Source organism: Pecten maximus, chromosome 3, assembly GCF_902652985.1.
Source record: "Pecten maximus chromosome 3, xPecMax1.1, whole genome shotgun sequence".
Lineage (NCBI taxonomy): Eukaryota > Metazoa > Mollusca > Bivalvia > Pectinida > Pectinidae > Pecten > Pecten maximus.
This window is the reverse complement of record NC_047017.1, coordinates 47,344,725-47,357,661: the sequence shown is the minus strand read 5'-3', so window position 1 is coordinate 47,357,661 and position 12,937 is coordinate 47,344,725. Positions and strand designations below refer to the sequence as shown.

Genomic DNA, 12,937 nt, shown 5'->3' with positions numbered 1-12,937 from the left:
ATATCCACAAGTCAGTCTGTCCTTGTCAACTGAGCATATGTCCTTAGTCAGTATATACATGGTCAATAATCAGTGGACAAGGACAGACTGACCCGTGGATAAACAATGTCATTAACATGGAACTCTGCCTAGTTAGCCATGAGTTATTTAACTGCCTTTTGTATTTGGTATTCAGATCACTGGTCTTCGTGACATGGACTATATAATTTTTTTAACTATATAACTTTTGTAAATCAATATATGAAGACCACAAAGCAGATTACAGCTTCATCACTGCAACAAACAACAACACAACATAAACTTTTTTATATACAAATACTTACTTGTTTTATCATTGGCCTGTATTACAGCAAGGTCCCAAAGCAGGTTGCCTGTATCATAACTGAAATGGGAAAATAATAAAGAAATAAAATTGCTTTCCGTGCCTTTTTCATTATTACTTTTTGGCTGTATTAATTATTTCCATGATATTGCCTAGAAAATATTGAAACTATTTGACAACAAGCTGGGTCATTCCCAAAGCAATACAGTATCATATGTACCCTAGCATATGCTTTCTACAGTAGTATATTTTAACACAATTTCAAAACATTCATCAAAACAAGAGCTAGCTGTACATATGTTGGAATTATTGGGCAGAGTTAATGTTCCTGAAGAAAACTTTCCCATGGGGGGAGATAGGTTCAATTTCCTTCACCCCAAGTCAGCGAACGGTACAGATGTGTATTCAGTTAGCATGTTTTTATTTTCTTTGTGAAGATATTAAACTGAAATGCACTCATCAACACATGAATAAAGTTGTTAAATGTTTTTTCGTTTTTTAACATCAACATCAAAAATCAAATTTCACTGAAAAGGCTAGAATTATAAATGTATGTGTATCCACTTTATTGACCTATTCTTATTGGTGTTGAGTAGGAAGCTAGGTAATTATTATTTTTTTTCTTGCTCAAAGAAAACAATTTTTGGTGCATATCAATTATTTACTTCCATTCCAAAACTTATAAGACATTTAAGTAACATATCAAAAGTATTATATGAATAAATCATAAACAACAAAACAAAGAAATTAATGAATGTAAACTCATAAAAATTAGAAAGCATAAATATTGTTTAATACGGAAAAGGACATTTTTTTGCCTGGAAAATCTCAATGAAATATATCTTGAGTAGGGGTTGTGGTTGGTATGTAGGAAAAGGGAAACAATCAACATCTTACTTGCTGCCAAAATCAATATGACATTCTCTCTACCCAGGGTCCATATTAGCATATATGATACGAGTAGTTTATTTAATTAGTTGCCCTGTTCTTTTAACACTAGCCCCTAAGGAACAAGCAACAAATATCTTAAGTTTTAGTCTGTATATATATAGTGGTGAATATTCTAGGAGCATGTGGTGACGGACTTGTTTGTGATTTTACTCCATTTTCCAAATACATTGTAGGTATAGGAAAAATGATCTACCAAAATGGCTTTTAAGCAAACTACAGATTCTCCAGGGATTCATCTGGACAGCTCCTGATCGGAAAGAAAAGGAAGACACTAAAGACAAGATGCATGCTAAATGTTTGACATACTGTTGGATGGGTAAAAATACCGAAACTATATTCTCAATTTTCAGTTTACATAAAACGTTACAATTTGGATGAACACGCTAGAAAAAGGAATATAAATTACAGAGGTAGAAAAAATTCAGTGCCGAAATGTCCTACTGTGATGGGTACAGCATACTGTAGCATTGCATATATACGTTACCGAAATGTCCCGGTGTTGACAGATGTTTTAATCTAAAAGATTAACTGTTACAATAGCTGTGTTTTGGAGGAGAGTAAGAATGAAATCTTGTTATAAACTCTACAAAACCTACCCTTTTGACATTTTACTGTGGTTTGTCTTAGATAGTTACTAGACATGTAGTTTCACCAGTTTCTAAGCTGCCGATGTTCGGTATGCAGTGTTGTTTATGCTTGAGCGATGAATCAACTAGTGCAATTTGATTGGTCGAAATATGTTCATATCAGAACAAAATAATACTTTGATGTAATGCTCATATATAAAAAGTACCCTTTTGGCTTTAATCAATAAAATATATAATTTGGTTGTGTGATATTATTTTTAACGAATACTCTTTAATATTAAAGAAGATTTTCTGCGATCCTAAGGTAGTACAGTGGCATCATGGCGACCGAATGGCATAATTATCTAAATGAAGAAGGGTTTTCTCAATTTGAACAGGCAAGGAAGCTGAGTGACGAATATTCACTTGACGATCCAGAAGATGATCCTTACTTGTCAAAATATAAAGCACGCGAGATCCTTTGTGGAATCAAAGAGAAGCTAAAAAGCCTATTTGAGGCTAATCCAGACTGCGAGCACCTGCGTTTTGCTTCTGCTGCGGTGGATGTAAAACTAGGGTCCAACTATGTGGATACCGAAGAACTCCCGACCGGAGAAGAACATCTGCTCAGGGCTCTTGATGAACTCGAGAAATTTCGACTGAACAGGGATGCTTCAAATATTTATCATTCGATCTTAAACAACATTGGGATTCTGTGGACAGGACGGAGAAATCAAAAGAAAGCTCTGGAATATTTTCTGAAGGCAGAAAGTGTTTACAACGATTGGAAACAAGAAGCTAATGGATCTCCAAAATCAATTGAGGAATACTATAAAAAGTTTGAAGAGGACAGTGAAAAACTTGAATATCAGAGAAATCTGAATTTTGAGGCTACATATACGCACACACTTTACTACATGGCTCAAGTGCACGCTAAGCTCGGAGACAGCAAGAAGTCTGCACAATACTGCCAAACAACCCTCCAACGCCAGTTGGATAGCCAGACATATGACCCCTATGACTGGTCCATCAATGCTGCAACACTATCACAATATTACATAACCGTTGAGGATTTTCGACAGGCACGTCATTGTCTTGCATGTTCTGAACTGATATTCCAAGAAGTTGAGGGTAATGGTTCAATAAAGAAGGACATGGAAACGTATGAAGAGAAATATTGTCAGGCAAAAGCAGACATAGAGAGATGCTGGGCCAAGTATGGAATTGCTCTTCTGGAAGCCTCCAAAGATGTATTAATGAAAGAGGACGAAGGTGCTGTTGGAAAGAAATCAACACAGGAAGAAAAGATGAAATACCAAAACTTCAATCTTGAAGTGACATTTCATGAAGATAAAATTACCTGTGAATTTGTACAAGTTTTTTCTGAGGCAAGAGAGGTTTTCCTGAAAGTGCAAAAATGGCTGACTGATTCAAAAGAATTCTATGTCTTTGATGGACGTTGTACAGACCACATTGAAATTATTCAAGATCATAGTCGTGTTTTCAAAGCATTAGCATTTTTCGAAATGGATCTTGAACGTCAGTGCAAAATGCACAAGAGAAGAATAGATATGTTGGCTGCAATTGTTGGTGAATTGAATCCTCAGCATTATCTCCTGATAATCCGTCAACTCACTTTTGAATTAGCAGAGATCTACAGTCAAATGGTGGATCTAAAGTTCACAATTATGGAATCAGAAAGTTCAACACCATCAAGGCATATTATCAAGAAGATAAATACATTGGTACAGCAAAGTATCGACCATTATAAGTCATATCTTGATTCACTAAAGAATGGAAAGCCAGATCTGCCTGATGAATTCTCAGAATCTGACACAAGACCAGCTTTGATAGCCATGTTTTGTATGGGTCGTCTAATCTCCAAGTTTCTTTTATCGGATGTCCAACAAAGACTTCAAAATATAAAGAAAACCTCAGCTTGCTATGAGTTTATCATTGAATACTGTAATAAATTTCCAGATGCTGCTGAAGTAGTAGCACTGGAGTTGTCTGTGTGTAAGGAAATGGTGCCCCTTCTACCTGTTAAAATGGAAAAGATTCGACAGCAGGCAGAGTTGTGAATGGAATGAACTAATGACAGATATAGCTGCTTCCATTACTATTCTAGAAAACAATAATTACGGAGTATGATTTTTTTCTAGAATCCAAGCTTATTCACACATGATAAAAGGCAATATAACTTATGAAAGACGTGTGTCATCTTCCATAAAGAAAACTCTCTACAGCCCAGTGATTTTTGTATCAATATCAAATGAAGTAATAATACATGAGCTAGATTAAAGTACTACCGGTAAAACGTTGGAACAAACGGTGATATATTGTAACATTAAACATTTCAGTTATCTTGGATGGACAAAGTGCTATTTATATATATACTGATCTTGAACTGTAGGAGCTCGGTGTTAAATACAAGTTTGGATCATCTTTTGGAGCAGAGGTTAAATTCAAGACATTATCACTACAAAATTGTTTGTTAGTTTTACTGCTAATGAAATCATTACCTAACAAATATCCATGTCTCAATACATTAACATTCAACACCTGTCATAAATTCCTGGTATTGGGCATTATTGCAGGGATCACTTTGGGCAGAAATTTGGGGATTTTTACCCATGTTTTTCAAAAAAATCTCATTAAAAATTCAAAATTGTACCTCTTTATACAGACAAATCTCATAGGGATTTTGCTAATCTCATAAAATCTCCCATAAGTTTTAAGAGCCAGAGTTATCCCTGTTATTGATATAACAAATGATCTGCAAAACACTGTAAAATACTTCACATTTTTCTTCATATTAAAATCTTGAGCTATGATGGAATTTATCTATACTACACTTGTATTTTTAGGTTACCTGAGACTTTACCAGGCGACCCGTTTTAATCGCCCTTTGTCCGCTATCATCCGTGTCCATTAAACAAATTATAATTTCGACTTCTCAGAATTAATCAAAATCCCAGAACCAATTCTTATGAAATTTTGCAGAAACCTTCCATGGTAAAAGGTCAACTAAAATTGTGAATTATATGGTCCCCAACCCCGGGGGAATGAGCCAAGGGGCCAAATTGACTGAAATTTCAAAAATCTTTTTCTCAAGACGAAAATGAGGTAGAATCAAATACTCTTTATAGATGGAAGGGTCTTAAGGTGCTCTACCAAAATTGTGAATTCATGACCCTAGTTTATATAGGGAAAATACCAAAATTGTGAATTCATGACCCTAGTTTATATAGGGAAAATTACATTTTTGACTATCATTTTTTTTTTAATTCTAATAAAATTATATATATGTAATTCTAACTTGGTTAAAATTATCAGCATGGGATGACATTTTGACAGTATGCACATGTTGGCCCTGACTGACCACCAGGGGCCAATGGTTGGGGCCAAAAAGGGTTGAACTCTTTCTCAAGATCTAGATCTAATTCATGACCTTAGGGTCTCACATTTGCCCGTGTGGAAGGGGTAAACTTAAAGTTTATATTGGGAAATAACATTTTTGACTATCATTTGTTGAATTGCTACTGGAATTAATTCTAATGTGGTTCAATTCAGCAGGATGGGATGATAATTTCATGGTGTGCACATGTTGGCCCAGACTGACCCCCTGGGCTGATGGGTGGGCCAAAAGGGGTCACATTAAATGAAAAAAAAAAAAAAAAATTCTACTCAAATCCCAAATAAGGTAGGATCAAAATCAAATATTCTTCATAGATGGAACGGTCTGGAGGTGCTTTACCAAAATTGTGAATTTCATTACCCTGTGCTCTCACGTTTGTCTCTGGGCAGGAGATAGACTTCAGTATAGTTTATGCAAGGACATCACATTTTTGACTATCATTTGTTAGATTTCTTTTGGAATTAGCAGTTCTGAAAGGCAATTTGATGGTATGCAAATGTTGGCCAGACTGACAACCAGGGGCTGATGGGCGGGGTCAAATTGACAGAAATATTTCATAACCCGGGTGAGTGTTAAGGCCCATGGGCCTCTTTGTTATTAGGTCATCTGACCCAAAGGGTCGGGATGACCTATAGCCATCGTGCTTCGTCCGTCGTCGTGCGCCGTCCGTAAACTTTTTCTTTCAAAACGCTACTCCTCCTTAACGCTTGGGTGGATTACTTCCAAATTTGGTTTGAAGCATCATCAGGGGAGAGCAATCATATTGTATATAAATGAGGCTGGTCTGACCCCTGGGGCCAGAGGGACGGGGCCCCAAAAAGGGAACTTAGGTGAATATTTGCTATAAAATCCTACTCCTCCTTTACCCTTAGGTGGATTACAACTAAATTTGGTGTGAAACATCATTGGGGGAGGGCGGTCATATTTTATATAAATGAAGTTGGTGTGACCCCTGGGGCCTGAGGGGCGGGGCCCCAAAAGGGGAACTTTGATGAAATTTTGCTATAAAATCCTACTCCTCCTTAACCCTTTAGTGGATTTCAACCAGATATGTTGTGAAACATCATTTGGGGAGGGCAGTCATATTTTATATAAATGAGGCTAGTGTGACCCCTCGGGCCAGAGGTGCGGGGCCCCAAAAGGGCAACTTTGATGAAATTTTGCTTTAAAATACTACTCCTCCAAAACCCAAAAGTAGATTATTACAAAATTTGGTGTGGAACATTGTTGGAGGAGGACAATCATATTTTATATAAACGAGGCTGGTCTGACCCCTAGGGCCAGGCCCCAAATAGGGAACTTTGGTGGATATTTGCTATAAAATCCTACTCTTCCTTTACCCTTTGGTGCATTACAACTAAATTTTGTGTGAAACATCATTGGGGGAGGGTGGTCATATTTTATATAAATGAGGCTGGTGTGAGCCCTGGGGCCAGAGGGACAGGGCCCAAAAAAGGGAACTTTGATGAAATTTTGCTATAAAATCCTACTCCTCCTCAACCCTTTGGTGGATTTCAACCAGATATTGTGTGAAACATTATTGGGGGAGGGTGGTCATATTTTATATAAATGAGGCTGGTGTGGCCCCTGGGGCCAGAAGGGCGGGGCCTTAAAAGAAGAACTTTGATGAAATTTTGCTATAAAATCTTACTCCTCCTCAACCCTTTGGTGGATTCATTCGGCTAGGGCGATCATATTTTATATAAATGAGGCTAGTATGGCCCCGAGGGCCTGAGAGGCGGGGCCCCAAAAGGGGAACTTTGATGAAATTTTGCTTTTAAATACTACTCCTAATCCCCATAGTGAATTATTACCAAATTATGTGTGAAACATCATTGGAGGAGGACAATATTTTATATAAATGAGGCTGGTTTGACCCCTAGGGCCAGAGGGGCGGGGCCCCAAAAGGGGAACTTTGGTGAATTTTTGCTATAAATCCTACTTCTCTCTAACCCTTGGGTGGATTAATACGAAATATGGTGTGAAACATCCTTTGGGAAGGGTGGTCATATTTTATATAAACGAGGCTAGTGTGACCCAAGGGGCCTGAGGGGCAGGGCCCCAAAAGGGGAACTTTGGTGAATATTTGCTGTTAAATCCTAATCCTCCCTAACCTTTTGGTGGATTACAACCAAAAAAAGATGGGACAAAAGGAGCGCTTAGGTTAAACATTTCTTAAAAATGCAATTCCTCCTTAATGCCTTAATTGATTACAACCATATTTAGTATGAAACATCATTGGGGAAAGGCAATCCTAATTAATATAAATGAGTCTTGTCTGACCCATTGGGACAGAGGGGCAAGCCCCAAAAATGGGAACTTGGCTAAAATTTTGCTTTATGATGCTGCTCTTCCTGGACAAGCTAAATGGATAAAAACCAAATTTGATCTAAAACATAACTGGCTGCGATAAATAATTTATGGTAATAATGCTGGATTGAGGGGTGTGTCCCTGCTGTAAGTGTAAGTGTTTGTTAGATGACCGTTAAGGCCCATGGGCCTCTTGTTTATATTCTTATTCATTCGTTCAAACGAACATAAAACATTTATCATATATAACTCAACACCAATGTATGGGCGTGGCCTTCAACGGTCTAATAGTTTATTTTCCAAAGTAGAATTAAAACCAAAAAAAAAAAAAAAAAAGGCGTTAACCGCGAACTTCCCTTCCGTCCCCGTCTGTTGCGTCGGAATCCCGAGGTTCTGTAATCTGTAATAACAATACACATTTTTACTACTTCATATTAGATTTTTTGAAAATTTTGTGTGTTTGCTTGGACCGTCAAGACTCGAATGATCACTACTATCATTTTACTCATCCATTACAACTCCCGACACGCAAGTAATGCGTAACTCACGTGCAGTCATGTACGTGACCCTCACATTCGTTTCAATTACCTGTGTTACCTTGCTCTACATACCGGACACCCGTACGTGTCACCACAATGTTTATGAACATCGGAGTCACGTGACTATGGTAAATTCATTTATATTCTTATTCACTTCGTTCAAACGAACATAAAACATTTATCATATATAACTGAACACCAATGTATGGGCGTGGCCGTCAACGGTCCAATAGTTTTCAAAAGATAAAGATGAGAGGGATAATTACCTTTAAATGCCCAGGTTCTTGCTGACACTTATCCTCTCCTTCATTCCTTCCTTTACATACCCATCCCTCGCTTTGTCGGTGCGCCAGCGTCCATGTTTTTTGAACAGTCGGTTGAGGCCTCAACACGATAGTATTAGGATCTGTATTTTAATCAGATTGCCTCTCTAGCCCGAGTGTAAGAAAGTGCTGCGCTACCTTTTAACTTGAATGTTTTTGTGGACTTGCAGAAAGTCAAGCTCCGGAAAATGAATTCAGATTTCTCATCGATTCCCGCCTTTTCCAAATATCTTTCCAAGGTATGAACAGGACACGTTACATTTTCGGTCTTTGAAATAATTACATCTGCTCCTTCCCTATATAAATCTGTTTTTCCCTTTGCTATGTGAATACTCATATACGTATCAAGAATTTTAATGTCCGTTCCCCTGATATTTTTCAACTCATTATATCTCAGAAACCCTGCGTAACCTAACAAACACATACAGACTGTACGTAAATCAGACAAACTAGCCTCGATTCCCCCGAACTTTGTCACCAAAGAAATAAGGATTTCTGCTGTCACTGGTTCTTTTTTAACAGTATGAGTACCTAAAATTCTGCGAACTCCTTCGTGTATGCTTTTCACTAATGTTGACCTACATGGACTAGATAAACCCAATATCTCGTGCACCCAATTAATGGAGTATACGGCCTCGTCAATTACAGCAATGGAGTGAGAATTTTGCAATAAAGAATTCAAGTATAAGGCGACACATGTCTCCTCTGCTGGCAACTAGTTAATGTTAAAAATGTTGCACCATTTACAAAATTTATTGAAACCTGCTCAATGCTTTTTAGTTGTATTGTCTGCACGAGATTTCAGGACTACGTCCGGCAAAGATTTGGCTAATTCCCTTAATCATGATTCAACGATTGTATCTACCTTTTCCCAATGTCCTACCGAAAATACATCTGAAAAACGTAAAAAACACAAGAAAATCCAATTAAACATTTGTTCGTGTTTTCTTAAATGTACACTCTGAATTTCTGCTTAGCATAGTATACAAAATGTGTGTAATCAATTTTCTATAACTCTATAGCTTTAAGCTCCCTCCATGTGGAGCTCTTCTCCCTTTCGTCATGGGTAAACATTTTATGAACAAGAGGCCCACGGGGCCTGTATCGCTCACCTGGTTGGATTAGACCAAATGTCAAAATAATGTTTCATGTTCAATTCGTTTCATTTGTCAATCTCAAACAATGCTATATATGGTTATGGTGTGGAGATCCCAACTGCATTAAAGACATAACGAAGTCTAGACTCTCTATGGGTCTGAAAGACCTCAAGAATTGTTTTTAGAACATCCATTCATAACTTTATGACTAGTAGCGATTTAAAGGAATTACCTCTATTTACCCTATGGGGCCCCATCCCTTTGGCCCCTCAGGGGTCAGAGTCACCATTTATGCACAATCTGTCCCCCTTCCCCCAAGGATGTTTTTGACCAAATTGGGTTCAAATCCATTCATAACTTTTTGACTAGTAGCGATTTGAAGGAATTACCTCTATTTTCCCTATGGGGCCCTGCCCCTTTGGCCCCTCAGGGGTCAGAGTCACCATTTATGCACAATCTGTTCCCCTTCCCCTAATGATGTTTCTGACCAAATTAGGTTCAAATCCATTCATAACTTTATGACTAGTAGCGATTTAAAGGAATTACCTCTATTTCCTCTATGGGGCCCCATGCCTTTGTCCCCTCGGGGGTCAGAGTCACCATTTATGCAAAATCTGTTCCCCTTACCGTAATGATATTTTTGACCAAATTGGGTTCAAATCCATTCATAACTTTATGACAAGTAGCGATTTAAAGGAATTACCTCCATTTCCCCTATTGGGCCCCGCCCCTTTGGCCCCTTCGGGGTCAGAATCACCATTTATGCAAAATCTGATCCCCTTCCTCCAAGAATGTTTCTAACCAAATTGGGTTCAAATCCATTCATAACTTTATGACTAGAAGCGATTTGAAGGAATTACCTCTATTTCCCTATTAGGCCCCGCCCCTTTGGCCCCTTGGGGGTCAGAGTCACCATTTATGCAAAATCTGTTCCCCTTCCCCAAAGGATGTTTCTGACTTAATTGGGTTCAAATCCTTTCATAACTTTAGGACTAGTAGCGATTTAAAGGAATTACTCTATTTCCCATATTGGGCCCCGCCCATTTAGCCCCTTTGGGGTCAGAGTCACCATTTATGCAAAATCTGTTCCCCTTCCCCAAAGGATGTTTCTGACTTAATTGGGTTCAAATCCATTCCTAACTTTATGACTAGTAGCGATTTAAAGGAATTGCCTCAATTTCCCCTATTGGGCCCCGCCCCTCAGGCCCCTTGGGGGTCAGAGTCACCATTTATGCAAAATCTGATCCCCTTCCGCCAAGGATGTTTCTGACCAAATTTGGTCAAAATCCAATAAGAACTTTTTGACTAGTAGTGTTTTGAAGCAAATGTTGACGGACGGACGACAGACGACGGACGCCGCACCATGGCATAAGCTCACCGGACCTTCGGTCCAGGTGAGCTAAAAATGCTATCAGTAGCGTTAACCCTGAACGCCCCACAACCTACACTGCTTGCGTCAGAATACACAAACGCTGAAGGTACTACATATTCTGCCAACTTTCTACGGTTTAAATTTTGAACATTAGATCTATTCTTCCAAAAAAATAATTCAGCCACACACCTATCATCAGACTTCAACTTCATAAACCCGTCCCAGCTACGTCTGCTGACGATCACTAAATGTAAAAACCTCGTCATCAATCGGCATACGTTACCAACAACTGGTGAAAGGGAAATAACTCTTCCCGTAACCTGTGCTACCTGTCTTGCACATACCATAGGTAACTTGTTTAGTACTGTATTTATTAAGTCTGTTCAGTCCTTCAACCTCCTGTCAGGTACGCTTATTGAAAAATCTACGGAGGACCAAACTAACCCTAACCATTCCAATCTTTGCACGGGCTTCCAAATGGATTTTTCAATGTTCACCAAAAAACCTGCGTTTAACAGCGTATCCGAAACAATTTTGGACTTTTCTTCGCACGAACTCAATTTCTCGCTACAACCCCAACCGTCGTCCAAATAAACAACGATGTCAATACAATGGGATCTCCAATACTTAACTAATGGCCTTAGAGTTTTAGTGAAAATATATGGAGCAGAACTCAAACCAAATGGTAACACAGTAAAACAATAGTAAGTTTGTTCCCATTGAAACCCTAAATACGTTTGATGAGCTACTAAAATATCAATATGATGATAACCCGATTTTAGGTCGAATTTAAACATGTAACTTTCCTCCTTGAATAGTTGCAATGCGACCTTCCAATCTTCAAATTTTACCTTCTCCTGTACAACGAAACTATTTACTTTCCTAAGGTCTAGAATAAGTCTTTTCTTGCCCGATTTATTAACAGATACTGTTAACGGATTCACAACTACTGGACAAAATGGAACCTGAATAACACACTGATTTTTAAGAAGTTCTCCTACAGCTTCGGAGACAAAATCTGAGTGCTCTAATGCTGACTTATTGTTACGAGTGAAATAAGTAGGGGGTTTGCTCGAAAACGGAATAACAGCCAAATTCTAAAACGTTTAAAATGTACCTGTTAGCGTCAATTTCGCGCCAAAAATTTAAATGTTTTCTCAACCTTCCTTTAACAGAAAATTCCTTACACAAAATTCTTTCCTCTTCAAATTCAAAATAGTTCTCTTGAAAAATTAATTCATTGTCTCTTTGCATTGAACCAGAATAATTAAAACAGTACTTATCACTATTTCTTTCACTTTTGCTTGTCTCCGTTGGGCTCCGCCTTGTATCCTTTCCCACACTGCCAGCGCCAATGGCCGAATTGCCCGCACTGATAACGCATGTCGTTGGGCGAGACGGGACCTCCCCTGAAACGGTTGACTTGTAGCGCTGTTGTTCCCGGCGTATTGCGCTCTCCCTCCATCTTTCCTGACAGAACTAGCAGTAGCGACGTTCCCAAAAGTACTGCGGCGACGCGTCGTAGTCTCATTTTTTCTGGATTTAATGCTTTTCCGGGCACGAAACTCTGCTTTCCGTATCCTCTTTTCGTCCTCCGAATCCGAAGCGAGTTCGTCCGACTCGTACTCCTTAACTACCTCCCACCCGGCGGGAGACTTGTCCGCAAGTCTGATTAATTTATCGCGTTTTTTGATAGTTCCTTTAATATCAGCGATAATATCTTTAGCTCTAACAATGTCTTCCTTGTGTAGACACTTCTCTGCCGCCTCTAACGAACTTTCTATATCTTTGTTGAATTCAAATTGTTGTTTGTTTCCCTGCCTTTTGAATTTCACAGCGGAATCTTCCTGGAGTTTTTTCGCGGCTCTCTCTGACGATAATTCGTTCGCCTCGGAAATGTCCCTTTTGAATGACGTTAACTGAGAATTCAAATAATTTTTGAACAAATCAAAAGTCTCCTTAACCGTGTCGGAGCCAGTATCCCTAGAATGTGCCACGTGTATGTTGGTATTCTCTTGGCGTTCCCCTTCAATATCGCT

General features: G+C 38.6%; 2 protein-coding genes across 3 annotated transcripts in view; one reads left to right on the top strand and one right to left on the bottom strand.

The window, feature by feature from the left end:
• LOC117324375 (cytoplasmic dynein 2 light intermediate chain 1-like) overlaps positions 1-1,996 on the bottom strand; it is a 36,925-nt gene extending 34,929 nt beyond the window's left edge. For both annotated transcript variants that reach the window (XM_033880189.1, XM_033880190.1), the window contains exons 1-2: positions 1,870-1,996; positions 324-382 (exon numbers count right to left, since the gene is read on the bottom strand). In XM_033880189.1, coding sequence (XP_033736080.1) covers positions 324-382; positions 1,870-1,880 — 70 coding nt within the window. In that variant the 5' untranslated portion in view covers positions 1,881-1,996. The remainder of the gene's footprint in view (positions 1-323; positions 383-1,869) is intronic.
• A 150-nt stretch (positions 1,997-2,146) lies between these two features.
• On the top strand, positions 2,147-4,350 carry LOC117324374 (KIF-binding protein-like). The gene has a single exon (XM_033880188.1). The coding sequence runs from the start codon at positions 2,181-2,183 to the stop codon at positions 3,918-3,920; it is 1,740 nt and encodes a 579-aa protein (XP_033736079.1). The 5' UTR covers positions 2,147-2,180; the 3' UTR covers positions 3,921-4,350.
• The last annotated feature ends 8,587 nt before the right edge of the window (positions 4,351-12,937 follow it).